This window comes from Arachis ipaensis, chromosome B9 (genome assembly GCF_059453495.1).
Source record: "Arachis ipaensis isolate K30076 ecotype BB chromosome B9, ASM5945349v1, whole genome shotgun sequence".
Taxonomy (NCBI): Eukaryota; Viridiplantae; Streptophyta; class Magnoliopsida; order Fabales; family Fabaceae; genus Arachis; species Arachis ipaensis.
Genome location: NC_142444.1, coordinates 149,452,302 through 149,474,403, shown reverse-complemented (window position 1 = coordinate 149,474,403; position 22,102 = coordinate 149,452,302). Strand labels below are relative to the sequence as shown.

The window sequence follows — 22,102 nt, the reverse complement described above, 5'->3', positions numbered from 1 at the left end:
TGCTGCTGATGCGCCGAGGAAATGGGATAGTGCAGTCAGCCTTCCTGCCAATCGTTGGATGTCTTTGATACAACCCGGGCTCTTCATCTGGAGAATGGCTTGGCACTTCTCAGGGTTAGCTTCTACTCCTCTTTGGGTGATCATGAACCCTAAGAACTTCCCAGCCTCCATGACAAAGGCGCATTTGAGCGGGTTGAGCCTCATGCCGTGTTGCCAGAGGGACGCGAACACGCCCCCCAGGTCGTTTAGGAGATCGTCGGGCCGGGTGGTTTTCGTGAGGATGTCGTCCACGTAGACTTCTACTGTCTTGCCTATGAGCTCGCTGAATATCTTGTTCATCAGTCTTTGGTACGTGGCGCCAGCGTTTTTCAGACCAAATGGCATTACCTTGTAGCAGTAGATTCCTCCCGGCGTTATGAACGTTGTCTTGTCCTCGTCGGGTCGGTGCATCGGTATCTGATTGTACCCGGAGTAGGCGTCCATGAAGCTCAGATATCAGTACCCCGCCACCGCGTCGACGAGCGCGTCAATGTTGGGGAGAGGATAGCAGTCCTTGGGACATGCCTTGTTGAGGTCAGAATAGTCCACACACATTCTCCACCTCCCGGATGAACCCTGCTTCAAGGAGGCTGGCCGTCTGCCTGGCCACCTCCTCTGCCCTTTCCTGCGACATCTTCCTCCTCTTCTGGGCCACTAGCTTAGCCTCCGACTTGACGGCCAGATAGTGTGACATGAGCTGAGGATCTATCCCTGGCATGTCGGCTGGCGTCCAAGCAAACAGGTCGGCATTCACTCTGATCATCTCCATCAAAGGTTCCTTTAGTTCATGGGGGAGATTTCTATTTATGAATGTGAACTTCTCCTCCCCGTCACCGACCCTAAATTTTTCCAAGTCCCCCTCTGGCTCGGGCCTAGGCTTGTCGTCTATTCTGGGATCCAGGTCGGCAAGGAAGACCCCTGATGCTTCTTTGGACTTTTTCCTGAGAGAGAGGCTGGCGTGGTCGCAAGCGACTGCCGTTTCCAAGTCCCCTCTGATGGATCCTACGGATCCGTCATTCGTAATGAACTTCATTATGAGCAGCTTCGTACTAATCGCTGCCCCAAGGTCGTTGATGATTTTTCTCCCCAGGATGACGTTGTAGGCTGTGGAGTCTCGCAAGACTACAAAATCGGCCATTACTGTCCTTCGCTTCTGTCCTTGTCTCATGGAGGTCGGGAGGGAGATGATCCCATCCGGCTTGATGAAGTGGTCACCCAACCCTACCACACCGTGCTGGTGGGTCGCTAGGTCGGCGTCATGCAGTCCCAAGGCATCAAAAACGTTGCGAAATATAATGTTCGAGTCCGCCCCTGTATCCACTAGGATCCTTTTGACGAGGCCGGTTCCGACTCTGGCCGTGATGACCATGGGGGGACTTTCCGGTACTTCGTCGAACCATTGGTCTTCGGCGCCGAAGGAGATGGATGGGAGTCCCCGGGAACTTCTCGCGGGTGAGGAGGAGACAGCCAGGACTTTGGCATCTTTCTTCTGTGCCGATCTCGACCTCGGGGCGGAATTCCTCGCTGTTACCACGTTCACCACCGTGAGACCGTGGTCGTCCCCCTCTGGTTCTTGGCGTCGTCTTGTCGCCCGGGGCCTGTCCTCGCCCTCGTGATCGCGATTCCGTCTCCTTGGTTCCCTTATGAGGTGGGAGAATTCGGCAAGCTTTCCGTCCCTAATTGCTTGTTCCAGGGCATCCTTTAGGTCGAAACAGTCTTGGGTCTTGTGCCCGTATCCGTTGTGATATTCGCAGTAAAGGATTTTGTTTCCCCCCGTTCTGTCCTTCAGAGGCCGGGGTCTCGACAGTATCCCCTTCTCGGCTATCTGTTGATAAACTTTCGTGATTGGTGCTGTGAGGGGGGTGTAGTTGGTGAATTTCCCTACTCGGGGAAATGGCTTTGGCGCTTTACTCGGACCGCCGTCCCTGGCGTGTTCCTTTTGTCTTTCTCCACCCTCGTAGTGGCGGGTTTGGTTGTAGGGGGGTTGCCGTTTGTTGGCAGCTACGACCCGGCTGACTTCTTCGTCGTTAATATATTCCTTAGCGACGCATTGGATCTCCTGCATTGTCCATACTGGCTTTGTGGTGAGGTGCTTCCTGAAGTCCTCGTTCAAGAGTCCGTTAGTCAAGCATAAGCTCGCCACCGAGTCCGTCAGCCCGTCGATTTCCAAGCATTCGTCGTTGAAGCGATCTAGGTATTTCCTGGTCGGCTCCCCGGCTCTCTGGGTCACGCCCAGCAAATTGATCGGGTGCTTGGCTTTGGCAATTCTGGTCGTGAACTGAGCCAGGAAGGCATGGCTGATGTCGGAGAAGCGGGTTACCGAGCCCTGCGGGAGGTTATTGAACCACCGTATTGCAGGTCCCGCGAGGGTGACCAGGAAAGCGCGGCACCTTACCTCGTCTCCCACTCCCTCTAGGTTCATCCTGGCCTCGAAGGCCGTGAGGTGTTCCAGTGGGTCTTGCGTTCCATCGTACCTCATGTCCGTCGGCTTGTCAAAGTGTTTTGGCAGCCGGACCTCGAGTATGGAACGGTGGAATGGGGTCACTCCCATTATCACGGGTCCCCGTGTTCCCGTCGTTCTTCCCTCGTCGTTCTCCCGACGAATGTCCTCATCCCCGCGATTCGCGGTACGCCGCCTCTCACGTCTGGCGTAAATGACGGGGTCATGACGTCTTCTCGCGCGCCCTCGCTCCCCGGTGCTTTCGGACTCAGCTTGGGGGGTAGGCGTGCGCTGGAGCGACTCCTGGAGCGAGAATGGGAGTGACTCTGCTCTGGGGTGTGTTGGTCGCGTTCCCTATCTGCTAACCGGCGTTCCAGGTATTGCATCCTATGGCGTAGCTCTTGCATTATTCTGGCGTGGTTGTCGCCAGTCCCCCCAAAGGGGCGTCCCTCGTGTGACTGTGTTGCATTCCTCGGAGGCGACCTGGGATGTTGTCGGGTTTCCATCGCGGCGGCGTCGCCACCGGGCACGGCCTCGCAGCCTGTCCCAGTTTGGACTAGCACGAAGTCCATGGACAGATCCCACAGACGGCACCAATGTTCGGTAGGTCGGTTACCAGACGATTCGGGTTTGGACTTCCGAGGAGTGGTAGGGGATCGTCAGGTCGTGGACTGCCGGGCTGGTGTGTGCGGGGTCCCGAGTACTTTGTGTAGGAAGGGGGGTGTCACCTGCAAAGACACTCCAACGCTCTTGTCAGTAAAAGTGCAAGCGAAAAGGGGTGATGTGATATGCGACGTACCTTGGGGGAAGGGCAAATCCTTCCCCTTATATACTGTGTCAGGGGTGGGCCCTACAAGGACAGGCCCACTTTCTTTGGGACGTTCTCCCATAGCCGTGAATGAGCTCTCCGGGACGCGTGTCCGGGTCGGGTGGCGCTCGGGTCGGGGCGACTCGTGGATGGTTTGGGCTAGGCCGTAACAACCCTAAATCATTAAACCCACCATCGCACAACGTCTTCATTCAAAATTATTCTAAATTGCATACTAAGCATATGCTATATGATCCAACACACTATATAATCCAACACACTATATGATCTGACATATTAACGTAGTTAATTTTGCCATGCAATCAACTCAACAACATTGCAAGCATAAATCATCTCAGCCCAATTTGTGTTACCAAGTAACACGTGAATCGCATCAGGGTGAGTAGGGTCTCCTTTGTGTGTAAATCGTGGCAGCCCAATGAGATTTAACCCAACAACATATTAATCCTACCAGCCTGGAACGATTTACGTTCTCCTTTTAACTCTAGGGACCCTGTCACGATTTACCCTTTGTTTCTCTTACCAAATCATACATTAATCAGGCTGAAATGGTTTATGTTTTATTTAATCCTACACAGCCTAGGACGATTTATATAATAATAGGAAGAGGGTAATCATGTTGCAGATCTCATTTTAGGAGAATCCAGTAAATTTGGGTTCTATAAAATTTATTTTAATAAAAAACCCTTATTTTTGTCCAAAAGATATAAAAAATTATGGTACAGTATTATTGTGCAATTAATAATAATAATATTAATAATAATAATAATACTAATAATTTTATTCTATTCTTTTTTGAGGAAGGACTGTTATATATGATGAAAAAAATGTTGGGATTCATCTGTGTATTAATTTTTTTGGAGACTAAAATATCTGCTTTTAAAATTCTTGGAGACTGATCTGGATAATTACTCCGCCAAAAAATGAACTGGAGACTGATTTGTCTGCCGGAATAAAACTTTCGGAATATTTTTGTATATTAATTTTTCTTGAGAACTAAAATGTCGACTTTTAAAATTCTTGGAGACTAATTTGGGTAATTAGTAATTACTCTTATTATTATTATGTAACTGCCTTTTGATTTCAGGTTGGTTACGTTGCTTAAAGAAGTTTCATTATTTTGTTAGAGAGGACATCAAAACATGACTATTTGTTGTTGGAAATTTATTTTTATTTTTTATTGTATTGACTATTAAACTTTAAACTTTTTTAATTGTTGTATTTTAATTTCTTTTTTCGTTGAATTTCATTTGATTAAGACTTTTGTTAGTTACTGCATATTTGTATTCTATGATTTCAATGTTATAACTTTGTAAAATAGTATGACAGATTTTTCTTTGAATTAATTAAAAAAACTTAACAAACTGAACTAAATCAAACTAATTTCAATAAGTTTGGTTTGGTTCGAACGGTTTTGATAAAAAAATTGTACCAAACCGAACTGCAGTTTAATTAAACGATTAAATCGGATGATTTTTTTTAAAAAAGTCTAACCAAACTGCACCGCGAACACCCCTATATTACACGATGTCAAAGTAGAGAACAATATATAAAAAATTTAATTACTCTATTGATTTCTATAATTTTACTAAATTTATAATTAAGTCTTTATATATATATATATATATATATATTAATTAGATTCTTACATTATTTTTAGTTTTGTAATTAAATTTTGTGTTAAAAATATTAAAATTAATAAAATATTCTTTTCAAAAAATACATAGTCAAAGATCTGATTAAATTTTTATTTGTAGATATTTTCAGTTTACAAAAAAATAATGTATTAGCTCTAATATTTTTTATATGAATAAAAATCTAATTACAAAATTAAAAATAATATAAAAATTTAAATAAAAAATAATATAAAAAGTTAATTAAATTTAATAAAATTATAAAAATTAATAAAATAATTAATCTAATTACAGTCAAACTTATATATATTAACAAAAACGATATAATAATAATAATAATAATAATAATAATAATAATAATAATAATAATAATAATAATAATAATTGGGCATGCGTGCCTTGCTACTTTAAATTTTCTCTTTTTCCCAATTGTACAAAATTAAAACAATTAAAAGCGTTGTTTTCTTTTAACACAAAGTTGAGTAGTGTCTGCCTACAAAAGAGGCCCTACTAAAAGTTTTTTACCCTATTTATTTTTATGAACCATAATTGATTATATATCATATAATTTTTTTTAAATATTTTAATATTATATATATAAATAGGGTGCTATATTAGGCAGAGTAGGTCATTGTCAAAGGAATGGCACATATAGCATAGGGTTGTAGTTGATAAAAGAATATCGATGTCTCTTACGTGGCGGCATTTACAACTGTATACTCATATGACGTGGCCAATACAGTTGTCTTCTTATGTCTATATATGTGTATGTTATTAGGTATTTTATGGCAACTAACTTATTACCATTCCTGCCATTTCTATTTTTCCATCAAATAAATTTAAGAAAAAGTTTACGATCAATAATTTTATTAATATATAATCAGTAAAAGAAAAATAAATAATTTTATATTATTATATAAAATTTTACATTATTAAAAATATTATTGATAATTATTTAATGACTATAAATCACAAAAATTATTAACCCTTTAGCAGTCTTCTAAATCAAATGCTATGTAAAATTTGAATACTGTAGCCTTGCGCTTTTTATTTTTAATACTGGAGATGAAAGTGTGTTTTGTTGGATCACACACACGAAAAGTGTATCACAAAATTATGAAAAAAATAAAATTTAAAATTTAAAATTTAAAAATTAAATTTATATTTATAATTTTTATTTTTTATTTTTTTAAAATTACAAATCTAAGAGTTAAATTTGTGTATTAATAAAATTTTATTATAAAATCGAATCCTCAAATTTTTTATTTCTATATAAAAAAATACTCAACTTATCCATACCAATAAATAAAACTTTATATTAATCTATTTCAAACAAAAATTAGCCGTAGTCTTGTAGTAGTGATCCTAATATATAATGGGATTAGAAATCAGTTTAACTTATATAAATTTTTTAAAACAATTTTGCATTATATATTTATTAAAATATTAGTAGTTTTAAATTTAAAATTTATTTACTATCCTGACTATTTTATATTATTAATTAATTAATATTATACATATTTAACAAATAAATAATAGATTAATATAATTGACACTAAATAAAAGAATATATAAATTATAATTAAATCTTAAGTGGATCAACCGTAAATTATAGATGTATCTTGTTTCATTTGAGGAGATTGAGTTGGTCAGTTCTACTCTGTCAAAAAGCGGTTAATAAATAAAAAAATATTTATAAAAAAATACTTGATAAAAATTACAAGACAATAAAAAATTAAATTAAAAATATAAAAAATTTAATTTTTTGTTCTTATGTAAAAAAAAAAGACAGGCGTCCATTAGCTCACTTCCACTAGCCTGTCAAAGCCCGAAAATTAAGTGGGACTAAATTTGGTGGACTTTTAATTTTTCCGAGCTAAATTTTTAAGTCTGGCTCACCTTTTTTATGGAATAATAATAATAATAATAATAATAATAATAATAATAATAATAATAATAATATATTTAAATTTTCTCTTAATCTTGATATTTTTTGTTCTATTGTCAATCATATATTTACTATATATATGCAAATATTACCACGTGCATATTTTTCCAAACAATTCCGCTATACTTTCTCTTTTCTAAAATGGAACGAAACCCTACACGGTATTTTGTTTTATTGTCTTCTCTAACAACCCAACACTTATTTATGGTCCCTTATTAGAACACTAGAAAAAAAGTTTAGCTTTGAGAAATTTATATCCAGCTATCTAGCTAGCTAGCTAGGAGGTACATATATAATGGTTAGAATTTAGTACGCCCGTTAAAATGGGCTAAAATTATCGGGTCAGACTGTTTATTCATTTAAATGAGCGAACGAACTTTGCCTTTAAAATTAAGACCGTTTAAATTTTGGGCTAAACGGATTGAGCTCGATTAACTCGAAAAAAATGATGGGTTAAACGAGCTAGCCCGCAGACTAAACGGATGGCCTGTTTATTTTTTTTTACATTTAAAAAAAAAGTATTTTTTAGTTGGTATTCCTCTTGATCCGATCCAAAAATTCGACCTATCAACTAAAAAAAATTTATTTTTTAAAAGATTTTTTACCTTAAAAGTAATATTTTTTGTCAAAATATTTTTTTAAAAATAAAATAAAAAGATAAAGAGAATGGTCCGTTTAACTCATTTGACTGACCATAAACGATCCAAATTAAAAAATTATGGTCTACAAATAAAGTAGATTTAAACGGGCCAACCCATTTAACCCGTAAATTTAACGGACCGAACCTAAATGGGTTGGATTAGCCCATTTGACCGTCCTATAATTTAAAACAATTCCGCATTATTTAATATTCTCGGATGAATAAATGTGTTTTCGTCATTTTATCTTTCTTTCTATTTGTTTTTTCATCAAATGAAATTGGACATTAATTTATGCATTCTATAAAGATTAAAGAAGTGACTTATATTTTTAAGCTGGGGAAAAAATATATTCTCTACACTATATTATAATACTACTATACCAGACTTATGAGAAAAACATATTCGTTATACTTTGGAATAATACTATACTAGACTTCACGTAATAATGAAACCATGTTTAAAAAGAGCCTCTAATATATAATTATTGGGAGAAAATGTTAATAAGAGCCTGGCCTTCAAATTTTACAACAAATTTTAATTAAATAAAATATTGATAAATTATTAACATTGATTACTTAAATAAAATTTGGTGGCTAATTTTGGTAGATTATTTTATCTTTATGTTTGATTGAAGAAAATTAATTGACTGTAGTGGATCAATTAAATATTTTAATTAACTAAAAAATTGAATATTAGATATATAATTATTTATATATCTTTTTTTTATTAGTTTAAAGTTTTGAAAGAAGTAGCCAATGAATAATAATTCAAATGGCATAGTCTCCCCATACTCAATTAAGAGGTTGTTGGTTCGAGTCTCCTATCTTTGATTAAAAAAAATTTTTAAAAGAAGTAATTTTATGATATGGTATTAGAATTTTTATGATTAAAAAGTCTAAAATTCGATTTTTGTTTGATCAAAAGAAAAAAAACATAGTATAAGACAAAAACAAAAAAAAGAAATAATATTTATGTAAAAATTCAAACAAACCTAAAAAATAATTTTATTGTTTGAGGGAGTATATTAAAGATATAATTATTTATATATATATATATATATATATATATATATATATATATATATATATATATATATATATATTTATTTGCTTATGATTTTGAAAGAATGATTTCATGACAAAAAATAATTAAAGAGAAATTGAACAAATTAAAACCCTTAATTGATTTTGACTTCTCCGAAAATATCCAAGTGAGATCGACTATAGACTAAAATTAGTATTATTACATTTTTATTCACACTTCAATTTTGTGATGAGAAATGTTAGGAATAATATTTTTATTAATATTAATTAATATTTTATTTTTATATTATTAAGATTTAGAGTTAATAATTTAAAAATTAAAATTAAATATATAAATAAAAAATTATTGACCAAATATTGATAAAAAAAATAATAAAAATTGTTGGTCATAACATTACTCTTTTGTGATTCAATCATATCCTGTTAGTGAATAATAAAATATGCAAATAACGTGAACAACAGGTCGTATTTTAGATTCATTAACCATCTAATTTCATTTTCATCCTAAACTCACCACTTTTACCTAATTTCACTTTGACCTAATTACACTCCTCTTCTAACCCAAACTCCTTTTCACTGCAACCAGCTGTCCATCACCTACCCCAGCACGTAGTCCCCTTCGCCGGCGAGAAAGCTCCCAAGCACTGCCGTCTCCCGCCGTCACCAACCATGAGTGCAAGTGAGCCGTTTCGTATTAAGAACAAACATCCCATTTGCATGAAGAACAAAGATCCCATTCGCATTACGAATAAACATTCTATTTGCATGAAAAATAAACATCTGCATACGCGATGGAGGACAAAACTTGGTCGCTTGCAATGGCGCGATGGAGGCGTGATAGAGGATGAAGCTGGGTTGCTTGCAGCGGCACGATGGAGGCGCGACGAGGCTGGGCTGCGTACGGTGGTTCGGACGCACAAGGAAGCCAGAATACGTGCAGTGGTTTGCGAGAGATGGCAGGGGTTGTGGGGATTAGGGGTGGCACTACAATAAAAATGTTAAGAACTGTCAGATTTAGCGTCAGACATTAGCGGCAAATTTTCCGTCAGATTTACCATTGGAATTGGCAATGAATTCGTCACCCTAAAATATTACTATCGGAGTTGATGTTCCGATGGTAACGTCGACTGTAAAAATTGGAGGGAAAAAACTAAATTTTGGCATGCCAGCTACTGTCAGATTACCGGCGAGTAAATCCGACGCTGAACCTTGTTTAGTGAAACGCTGCATTTTGATCACATGCATATTGTTACCGTCGGATTATTCTGCCAGTAAATTCGACAGTAATCGTGCCCTAAATTTGAACCGCATACCCTCTTCCCTTCATTTTGAAATTGGTTTCTCTCTCTACTTTTTCTCTACTCTCTCTAACCTATCACCCTTCAGCTTTCCATCCCCCTGTTGCCACTGCAAAGACCATCGCCGCCACCGCTGCTCTAACCGCCACTGCTGCCCTGCCCTGCCGCCTCTAGAAAGACCGCCGCTGCCGCTAATTGAAACGCCCCCTTCTCTGTCCTTTGTTCCCCCTGTTGCTGTCCTGTCGTCGCTGCTCGAACCACCCATTTTTGTTCCAGGTTTTCTCTCTTCTTTCCTCTAATTAGTTTAATTAGATTAATTTCTATTTTAGTTGATTTTAGGTGATTAGGGATTTTCATTGAATTAGTTTTCATTGATTTTAGGTAGATTAATTTCTGTTGTAAATTATTTTAGGTGGTTAGATTAGGATAATTTAGTTAGATTGATAGGTTCTTACCTTTGCTCAATGTGTTTGAGATTATTATATGAGATTGTCGATTCTTGTTACTAGGATTATTTGAATTGATCTGAATCATTAATTTTGTATTTTACTGTTAATTTGGCTGAAGAATTGTTGTTGAATTTGTTTGAGTAGTGCTTAACTGTTTTGATGATTCACTAGTTGCTGTTGCTTTGTTAGGAAATTACTATTTTAATGCTTATTTTGCTGATTTATATTACTACTGGTTTATGCTGGCTAATTACAGCATTTTGTCATATGCATTGCTAGTGATGTTTCATCATGTTATTTTGTGCTTTCTTGAGTTTGCATAAGATAAAATTTTTTATTGTTAGAATGCTTTGAAAGTTAGAATGTTTTGAAAAATTGTTAACAAAGTTAGAATGTTTTGAGAGTTAGAATGCTTTGAGAGTTAGAATAAAGTTAGAATGGTTTGAAAGTCTAATTTAATTATTCTGAAACTAAAACACTATGTAATTTCCTTTTCTTTTTTTGATTTACTAAACTAAACCACAGTTTGAATTATTTGTTATTTCTTGAGTTTCTTCTTATGTTATTATTTGTTGGTATTTGTTATGTTATTAATATATTCGCTATACAGACATGACGACAGGCAGCAGAGGTAGGTCGAGTGGGACACGTGGTCATGGTAGAGGGTGGGCTGCCACCGAATCCCCCAAGATGGCCCAGTCATTTCCCCCTACCTCGGCTATCCCGTCAACCTTTGTGACGTCACAGGCGGGTCCATCAGACCAGTAATTTATCATGGTCCCAAACCTAAACTAGGTGCCTCCTTCTGCTACGTCATCCGACTGAGGATTTGGCCCGATGGCATGTAGTCATGAGTTCAATTTTTTAATATTAAATTTGTTTATCTTATGTGATTGTTACTGTGCGGTTTGTTCTCTGACAGGTTTGTACCGAACCCTAATGCTTGCATGCAAGAGATATCCGAGGTCATTAAGTCCATGTACGACCACCCATGGCCGACCTACACGTAGATTCCAGCTGAGACCAGAGAGCGCTGGTTTCAGAAGTGGGCGGTAAGAACCCAATTTGGTTAGAATTGATTTACTGTATTTCAACTGTGTTTAATTTCAATTAACTAATGTTGGTGAATCACTTTTTGTAGTTAAAATTCATACGGGATACGGAGCATAACTTCATGATTCAAAAGATCTACGACCACCGGGTAACCAAACTTTTTCAGCAGATGATGAGTGATGTTCGTCAGGGAAAAGATCACCTGACCTCGTGGATCCATCCAAACATCAAGCATGACCTGGAGGCTCATATTAGAGATAACGAGGGGTTCAAGCATCGACGTTTGATGAACATCGCAAACAGGACTTTGCCCAGGCTGTCGAGGTATATGGGTGGGTCGGTGACCTTCATGAAGATGAAGACGAGTGTGGTAAGAATTTTGGCATTATTTTATGTTATAATAGTTACTTGAATTAGTTAGTAGAGGTTACAGTGTTTACTTTCCTTTTTCATTATCAAGTGATCCAATTTAGTTAGTAGAGTTTGGGTATTTAATTTTCAGTTTTAGTGGATTAAGGTGGTTAGGATAGGTTAGAATAGGTTAGATTAGTCTCTGAGATTGCTGGAAAATGTTGGATTATTTAACTGTACGCTGATTCCTGTTGTTGAAATTGTTTGGAAAATGCTTGACTATAAAAATAATGATGTTAATTTGGTTTGGATGGAACCCTTCAAAGGTGGCTACATTCGAATTTCAGGAGATACTTTATCGACATTTTTATAAGATTTTCATTTAAATCAAAAATTAAAATTATGTTTTCGAAATTAGAATAGAGATTTTTTGCTTCATATATATTTGTTTGTCATTGTTTAATGTGTTCGTTTATTTTATTGTTTGGTTGATATATTAATTTGTAGTCTAAGTCATTGAATCATGAGACGATACTGTCACATACCTTCAAGTATACCCGTACTTTGAAGGCAAATAAGGAGAAATTTACTGACAAGCAGTCAGTGGCCCATTATGTGAGTTTAAATTAATCCTAAATTTCAACTTTATTTGGTTTAAAGTCAATTATTTAACTGTTATCCTAATCACAACTAACTTGTATGACGCAGGAGGAGTATTAGCAGAGGTTGGAGGCCGCGACCTAGCAATTTCAGTCTCCTGGTGGAGCCGACAAAGTCAGCTCCGAGACCTCAATCGTGGATCCCGATAGAATTTGGCGCGAGACCACCTCTGAACCCCACAAAAATCGCCGTTTCGAGTTGGACTCGTTATTTGCCAGTGGCCTCTGCTCTTTCGTGTTGATGGCTTCCTCTGCTTCTGCCACTAGCCCTGCTAATCCCCAGGAAGTTATCGACCTGAGGGAGGAGGTGAAGAAGCTAATATTGGAGCTTCATCAGCAGCAGAATAAGCAGTTTGAGCATAGGTATCGAGAGATTCTTGCACGCGTTGCCGCCAACTCAGACCTGACGGAGAAGCTGGAGTAGCTCGAGCGGCTGCGACAGCAGATGGAGGAGTACAACCAGCAGATGCACGCTGGAGGCAGTAGTGCTGCTGCTTCTAGCGGAGTTACTGGTGGGGCACTGACGGCAGCACCTACTCTGCCGCCTTAGGAGGGTGATGACGATGCCGCTGCCGACGACGATGATTATCAGGATTTGTAGGGGTTAGGGTTTTATGCATTTTTGTTTGTTTAGAGTACATTACTCTACTTCTCTAATATTTTATTATATTCATACATTTATTTTTAATAAAATAATTTGTTAATTTCTGCTAATTTTAGATTTTTTATAATAATTTCGTTAACAAGAGTTTTAATTTGATTTGACTGTTAGTTGTGGTTAAATTGTGCTAAAACAAAATAAAAAATAAAAATCCTACCGTCGGATCAAGTTTTGGTACCATTTGAAGCGAAATGACGCCAAAATTACTGTCGGATTAATCTGACGGTAATCAACCCATGCTTGACAATCCATTGAAAACACCGACGAAAAATCCGACAGTAAGGGGTTTATACCGTCAACTATAGAACGACGGTAAATTCGACGATAATGTACATAACGACGGATTTATTTTAATAATCCGACGGTAAATTTCACAATAACCAACATTTTTCTTGTAGTGTGGGGTGCGATTCGGATGTGAGAAGAAGAGTTTGTAATTGTTAAAAATTAAATTCAAAATAAGAATTATATCTAATTAATTCAAAATTTAATTTTTAAAATTAAAATTAATTTTTTTAATTTATTATTTACGTTGTAAAAAAGAAAACGTTATTCTCCTATCTTTTTCTTTGTGAGTATATACAATCAACTCTACTTTAAGTTGAGAATTGATTTTTTGTAAATAAAGCATTCTTATATTATTATTGACATATGTTATATTGACACTTATTTGTTATTATTAAGGCTTCCAATCTAATATATCTGAACTATATATATATATATATATATATATATATATATATATATATATATATATATATATATATGGTGAATTCTACCCAACTCCCTCTAAAATAACATGTAAGTTACCCTTCATTATGTGTCACATTTTAATTGGTCATTACTTAACTATAGTTGGGTTATTTTGTAATTTATTATTTGAGATGGGTAATTGTATAATTTCTTAAAATATTAAAATTCTACCCCATTAATTGAAGCACGTTCTCACGCAATCTCTTTCTACAGTGCATCATTTCTTAACGGGTCGTTGAATTCCCCTGTTCTTCCCAGTATAGCCAACGGGGACTTCATTGCTATCTCTTGTCCTCTCACTCAATCCCCACCCTTTTTTTTTTTGTCATGAATCACTCTTTACCAACATCAACATCATTAATGGTTAGTTCGGTTATTAAATTTTTTCATTAAAAAAATATATATTTATTTAATTACAAGATGGAATATATATTCATATTTAAAATATAATATAATAAAATAAATCTATTTAAAATACTTAAAAGTATAATTAAAATCATGAATATATAAATATAATAATAAAATTTGTACTCTAAACAAGTAAACATATTTTTTATCATACATAAATTATTTAAAAAATAAATATATTATTAAAATTAATAATACAAATTTAAAATAATAAAATCCAATTTTTTACTGTATTTGTTATAATATTTTTATTCTTTTAATTTACAATTTATTAGTACTTTATTATTTAATTAATGATTAAACAAATTATTTTTATAAAAAATTATGTTTTGTATTATCTTATAGAAGAGACCAATATATTAGTTTAAAAAATAAAGTAAAAATGAAATTTTAAATAAAAAATATTTAATATTAAAATTTTTAAATATAAAAATAATTTGTATAAATATTTAAAAGATAAATATAAAATATATGCATAAAATAAATAAAACAGATAAAATGAAAGTACTCATGAGAAATAAATAATTATTTTTGTCTCCTTTATTTATTTTAAACATGTATTTTATATTTATATCCTGAATATCTATATAATTTGCTTTTGTATTTAAAAATTTTAATATTAACTATTTTTTATTTAAAATATCATTTTTACATTAATTTTTAAATTGGTATATTGGTCTCTTCTTTAAGATTATACAAAAAATATTTCTCATGAAAATAATTTGTTTAATCATTAATTAAATAATAAAATATTAATAAATTAAAAATTAAAAGAATAAAAATACTATAAAAATTACTTGTAAGAAAGTTGAATTTTATCATTTTAAATTTGTGTTATTAATTTTAACAATTTATATTTTTTTTAAATAATTTATGTATAATAAAAGATATGTTTACTTGTTTAGAGTACAAATTTTATTATTATATTTGTATATTCCTGATTTTAATTATACTTTTAAGTACTCTTAATAGATTTATTTTATTATATTATATTATATTTTACATATGAATATATATTCCATATATTATTTTTAATGAAAAAAATTTAATAACCAAACTAACAATTAATTCTATTGGTAAGGAATGATCCATGGTAAAAAAAAAAAAAAGAGAGATTGAGTGAGAGGACATGAGATAGAATGAAGTCGGTGCTGACTATACTGGAAGTCGGTGCTGACTATACTGGGAAGAACGAAGAAGTTACAAGCCATGGAAATTCAACGACTCGTTAAGGAATGATGCACTGTAAAAAGAGATTGCGTGAGAACGTGCTTCAATGAATGGGGTAGAATTTTAATATTTTAAGAAATTATACAATTACCCATCTCAAATAATAAATTACAAAATAACCCAACTATAGTTAAATAATGACCAATTAAAATGTGACACATTATGAAGGGTAACTTACATGTTATTTTAGAGGGGTTAGGTAGAATTCACCATATATATATATATATATATATTAGTATATATATATATATTAGTTTGTATTCTCATCAAATTGTGTTTAGCATATCTATAGCTATGGATATGATGTTTCTAAATTTTTGTGCTGTATAATATCACTACATTCTTTTTATTTAAATTGTTCTTAGAACAATAATCAAGTTGTTTTATTTAGAAGTGTGAATAGAAATTTGGCCAGCGATTCATTTTAGAAAAATAACCCATTAATGTCGCACGCATTAGAGGAAAACCTCGTCACTCACGACAATTAAACAACGCAACATAATAATATTATTAACATGGGGAGTACCCAAAAACGATGTGCGTATAACCTAACAAACGAGGTATATAGGTAGCAATGTAGCATGCACATGTATGACATGAAAACTTTGTTAGATTCACGTACATTGTCTCAAGACATATTTTCTTATAACACAAAAAAAAAAAAAAAAAAAAAAAAAAATCTCCGTTGCACGCCAACTTCCTTTCAAAGCAAGAAACTAAAGTCTAATTAAATTACATAGCACCTTATATATTAAATGTATATATTTTATATGATACATAAAAAATAAATAATAAACCATTGTATATAGTGATAAATTTAGAAATTTTGACAATAGAAACAATATATATATAATATAATAATAATTTTTGTAATAAAATTATTATATATATATAAAAATCAGTTATTAAATTATTTATTAAATATTATATATTTGTGTATAAATATATATATTATTTAACTCATTTTTAATGTATATTTTGTATTTTAATATATATTTTTTTTATATACATAGAGCATTATTATTATTATTATATTTTGTTATTATAAAATATGATTAATCTTTAAAAGATCTAATTTACAAATTAAAATACTAAAATAGTAATTTAAATAATAACATATAATTTAGAATTTTATTTTTTAGGTTTTATATTTTAAAAAAATTGAGTAATTTTTTTTAACAATATAATTGAAATATCTCTCTTTCTATATATATCACTAAATAATTATTTAAAAATTTATTTCTTTCATAATTAAAAGTCAACTCTTACTAATATTTATAGTTGAAAAAATTCTTTCAATTAATGCAGTTACTAAAATAATTATTATAGCCAAAAGTATCAAACATGATTTTTATTATAGTTATTAGAGATATAATCATTCTATTTATGTGTCTTTTATTATTAAATTAAATTTTTAAAAAATAAATTTATGATATAATATTAAAATTATTATGACCGAAAAATTTAAAATTTAATTATTAAAAAAAATGTGTTTGATATATAACAATTCATACATCTATTTCTATCAACACGGACGCGCTCCCACCAAAATGAACTAAGCTTTAAAAATTAGTGATTATGAAGTTCAATTATAAATTTATTATCATCAATGAATTACCACACACCACAAACGCACATTTCAAATGTGCCATTTTAACTTTTCAAAAAGAGACATAGTCCTAAACCCTAAAAGCTATATAGGGCAATGCAGTAACTACCATGCATGTCCCCTCCCTTTAATTCTTATCTTTATTTCCAGCCAATTGCACTGTTTCCGTGTCACAATAGTGTATGTCCTGCAAAGTTTCAATATATGCACATGCATGCATGAAAATTTTGATACTATGTATATTATTACGAATGGGAAACCAAATTAAAAGAACTACTATTAATGGCATCATGTTTTTGAAAATGCCAAAATTCAACACTGTTGTGGTAAGTGAAGACTAAACAGATCATCTTATTTGAATTATATAAATTAATTAGTTATTTAAGAGTAGATTGAAAGCTACTACTACACGATGAATGATCATCTATATCCAATAATAACAACTAATTTAAGGGTTGGAAGAGATGAACATGCATTGCAAGCTAAGAAGCAAAGGGTTGAACGAATCATAATGATATATCACGTTTCTAATGTATTTAATTTGACCTTTTGAAAAATTGGAGAAGAAGCAAATTAATTAAGCAGAATATATATATGTGTATCTATAGATGACACGTGATTTTTAGAGCGACACCTTAGCTTAGCTTAGCTTGCTGAGAGTTGAGTCACGTGTCCTACATATATGTATGTTTATATTATTCGGGATTAGATAAGATTGATACCCTGTACAATAATGTATAGTAATAGTTTACACGTGTTATCTTGACTTTAAAATTTCATGTTCTGCATGTATATTATGTATATGTGTTGCACACTCGTAGCAGACCATAACTAACATTGTTATTTCGGATAAATTATAATGGGAAAACTCTAGGGTCATCAATTTTTGTGTTTTTTGTCCAGCACTTAACTATCAAATCAAAAGTGAGTAATCTTCCACCATTAGATATAATCTCACACAATTAAAATTATTATTGATGGCCAATTGATGGTTACAAAATACCAAAATTGTTGGCCCCCTAACATTCCTCAATTATAATTTTCGAGGAGTGCTAGGGGCAGCAACTTTTGTGATTTGTAGCCATCAAATAGCCATCAATGATAATTTTAATAGTATGAGATTGGTGTGAAATTTCATCCAATAACTTACATTTTTTTGCTGGTTATATACTGGTCAGAATTTAAAAAAGTTGCTGGCCTCTAAATTTTTCCATAATTTTCATCTTCAATATTTAAGTTAAATTTTAATTTTATTTTTAATATCATATTTAAATTTTTAAGATATTTTAAATAGATTTAATATTATTTTACAGTTAAATTTAAGATGAGTAATAATTAACATATTGAAAAATAAAAAAAAATTATCCGAAAATATTAATGATTTATTGCTAAAATTTAAGATTTTGTGAAAAAAAAAGAAAATAATCGGTTATAAAAAAAGTTTAATTATATTTTTTTAATATAAAAAAATAAAAATATATGAATTAACTAATAATGTTTTTAATATTCACATTATTTACTCTATTAATTATTCGTATCGAATTTAACTATACGATAGTATTAAATTTGATAAAAACATTTTTGAATTAAAATAGAATATTTGAGATATTAAAAACTAAATTATAATTTAACTCAAACATTAAAAATTAAAATGATAATTTACTTTTATTATTTTGTCATGCTTTATCCTAATAATGGAGATAAAATAATTAGCAAAAGTAAATTATTATGATTTTTAAAAATAAATTGAAATCAGAATGTCTCCCGCCCCCTTCTATCTAGACCACCGGTACTTAGGATTTATTAGACTAATTAATAACAATAATGCTAGGTGACTAAATTATTTGATAATTAAATTGGTTCAATAACTTAAAAATTTTAGTTAAAAAAAGAAAAATAAAGAGAGACTTTAAAAAAGATTTAATTAAATTTAATTATAAAAATAATTTATTCAATTAAAATTTCTCAATTAATAAATCCGATTCGATTGAATATAATTAACTCAATAATAGTACAGTATAACAATAAGTCTAAAAAACAACATCAATTCAATTATCTAATTTAAAAATTAGCCAACAATTGAAAAGAGATGTATATAAAAAAATATCCAAAAAATTAAAAACAATAAAAATATCTAAAATTTAAATAAAAAATTTAAAAATAAAATAAAGTAAAACCAATTTAGATATACAATTTATAATTTAAAATTTAAGATTCAAAATTTACAATTTAAAATGTAGTATTTAAAGTGATCGGAGACAACTAGTGACTACTAACATTAGTAAGTAGTTAATCCGTGATATGTTATTAGTGGTAATGGGTGAAATTGTGATATTAAGAGAAAAAAAAAAAAAGAGAAAAATAAAAGAATCTCAAAAAAAAAAAGTGATTGATTAAATTTATTTATTTATTGACTGAAATATTTTTTTTTTATTTCAAGTTGGGCTTAAAACATACTAAATAGCATGAAATTAAAGACTTAGTGATGAGATCATATTCATGCAATATGATAGCACATGCTTCACATCAATTTATTATTTATTTTTAAAACTTCTCTCTTCTCGAAGAGTTTATGTTTTGAAATTTTAGATTTAAATTTTAAATTTAATATTTGATATTATTTAGAGTTTAAAATTTATGATAAAAAATTAAAAAAATTTTAGGACTAACAATTTTTAGTATTTTTTTGTTATTATTTGACTAACATAAATATTAGATTATTTTTAACAAATAAATTTTACTAATTTATATGTATGTGTAAATTCTGAAAAATATGGATACAAATTATATTGATTTATGTATGTAAATTTTGATAAATATAAGTACAAATTATATATTTTTTATGTGAAAAAATCTATAAATATGAGTGTATATTATTGTTGATCAAAAACAATATTTACTGACTATATAGTATTATTTTAAAAAAAATTAAATAATCTCAAAAAATTATTTAATATTGGCTAAAAAATAATTTTTTTCCTAATTTAATAACTTAGTATATATTTACATACCTCTATAATTGAACATTGAGCATGTATCCTTATAAGCTAAGACACCACAAATTAAAATAAAACATATAACATGTAAACAAATATACAAGAACAACGTTGAATAATATTGAATAATCCTCAAAATAATGGTTTGTGAAAATTAATTACAAAGGAAAAACAAAGGACTGTCCTGAATTACATATATTTGAACTTATTAAATTTTGTGGTCCAAAAAATAATGAAATGAATTAACAGCTAATTAATAATATTATATTGCAATATTGCATGTACCTGGTACCTACCCTTTCAGAGTGTGATATTCCAGTTTCCACGTTACTTTACTATTTACTAAAAAAAGCCAAAAGCATATGAAATGTATGACTTTTTTTTTCTTCAAAATATGGTAACGGAGCATTTTTTTCCTTTTTATTTGATATATGCAAGTAATTAAATGATAGAACACTAATTTAGAATTTCAAATTTCCTTCTACTAAGGGATGACAAAAACAAAATATTAGTTTATACAAAATTATACTATTGCCATGTGGAACAGCTTATTATAACAATGATTCAATGAAAAGTAGTTTGAACTTACAAATCAATAAAGCTTAGATTCTAATAAGAATAATTCCTCCAATATTCACTTTACATTTTTCTTTTTCACATAGTGTTCATTAATTGAAATTTGGGACAATGCAACTATATATGAGAAAAATAAGCAATGGTTTTGGACTTTGATATGTCTATTCCTTAAAAAGATACAACACAATGTCCTAAATTTATTGTAAAATATAACCATTATTAAGTAACAAACAAAAAACAAGGCCACATGAAAAATATAATAATAAATAGTTGAAAATTAATTAAATCATCACCATCATCATATCAGAAAATTTTGACCTTCACCTTCTTCAATTCGTCAGTTCAGTTGTCACTATAATAGTTACTATTGTTTTTTCTAATATTGTTATTATTATTAATTATCACCATTTCATGATTATTACCGTTATTGTTGAAATAAACATCATGATGATAACATCTAACTATAAATGATAATTACGTATACATAATTCATCTTGATCTATTAAAAGCACGTAAGAAATGAAAAGGTAATTGAATTTCCAAAGAACAGAAAGTGTACCATTCTTACATTAAAATGCTGTTAAATATTACAACAACTTATATTACCATCTCAATCAAAATTATCGCCTGTCATCTAATCACCATGTAGCCTATGCTTTAAATGACTTGTTACATATTCACTCTAAATATTATGGTTCATGAAAATTTTCACTTTTTCCTTTTTTTTTTTTTGTAAATCTTCAAGAAATATCTTATCGAACCCACTTTTTTTCATATTTTCTTCCCTTTTTTTTTTCTTCTCTTTTCCCCTTGTTTGGGTCATAGACTCATAGTCATACAAAACTTAAGATTAAGGAAAAGTTTTCTACAATTTAGAGTTATAGAATATAGGTTCGGACCAAGGTTTTTTTTTTTTTTTTTAATTAATAAAATATAATTTTACTGAATTATGTAAGCTATCAAATATTTATCTATAATAGTTATGTGACATATATATATTTTAGGTACTGTGCTCAAAATCATTAAAAAAAAAACGTATATTTTGGGTACGTAGTCATCCAAAATATGATACACACTAAATATTACACGTCTTAAGTGTATCTGGAATATGAATCCATGATGGAAGGACGTAGTTCGGGTTTAGGACCATGACCTGTGAATCCGTTGCCTGAGTTGTCACGCGGGTAGTCGAAGTATAGGTAGACGACTGAGAAGTCCCAGGTGTATCAGTAGAACCCTTCTCTCTACCATAACCATAAAGCTAATTCAGTGTACCTCTACCTGTCGACATGTCTGCAAAGAGCATACCAATTAAAAAAAGTTTATTTACTCTTTTCATTGCTAAGAAAATCAAATAAGTTAATTTACCAAGCAATTTCACAATTAACACAATCATAAAACTCATTTGCCCATAAACAATTGCATCTATTAAAATTCACTAAAATTTTTCAAAACATAATTCTAAATTTTTAATTTTACTCAAAA

The 22,102-nt window shown here is 31.5% G+C and overlaps 1 protein-coding gene across 1 annotated transcript; it reads right to left on the bottom strand.

Moving 5' to 3' along the window:
• Positions 1-698: 698 nt before the first annotated feature.
• On the bottom strand, positions 699-2,518 carry LOC107616373 (uncharacterized). The gene is made up of 2 exons (XM_088499343.1): positions 1,270-2,518; positions 699-817 (listed from the first exon to the last, which is right to left on the bottom strand). The coding sequence occupies exons 1-2, from the start codon at positions 2,516-2,518 to the stop codon at positions 699-701; spliced, it is 1,368 nt and encodes a 455-aa protein (XP_088355469.1).
• Between the last annotated feature and the right edge of the window lie 19,584 nt (positions 2,519-22,102).

Bases quoted from the DNA above. Each gene is read 5' to 3' on its own strand.
- LOC107616373 (XM_088499343.1), bottom strand. From the start codon at position 2,518: ATGAGGTACGATGGAACGCAAGACCCACTGGAACACCTCACGGCCTTC. The intron at 818-1,269 runs GTGTGGTAGGGT...CATGAACTAAAG, and splicing joins CCTAGCGACCCACCAGCACG to GAACCTTTGATGGAGATGAT.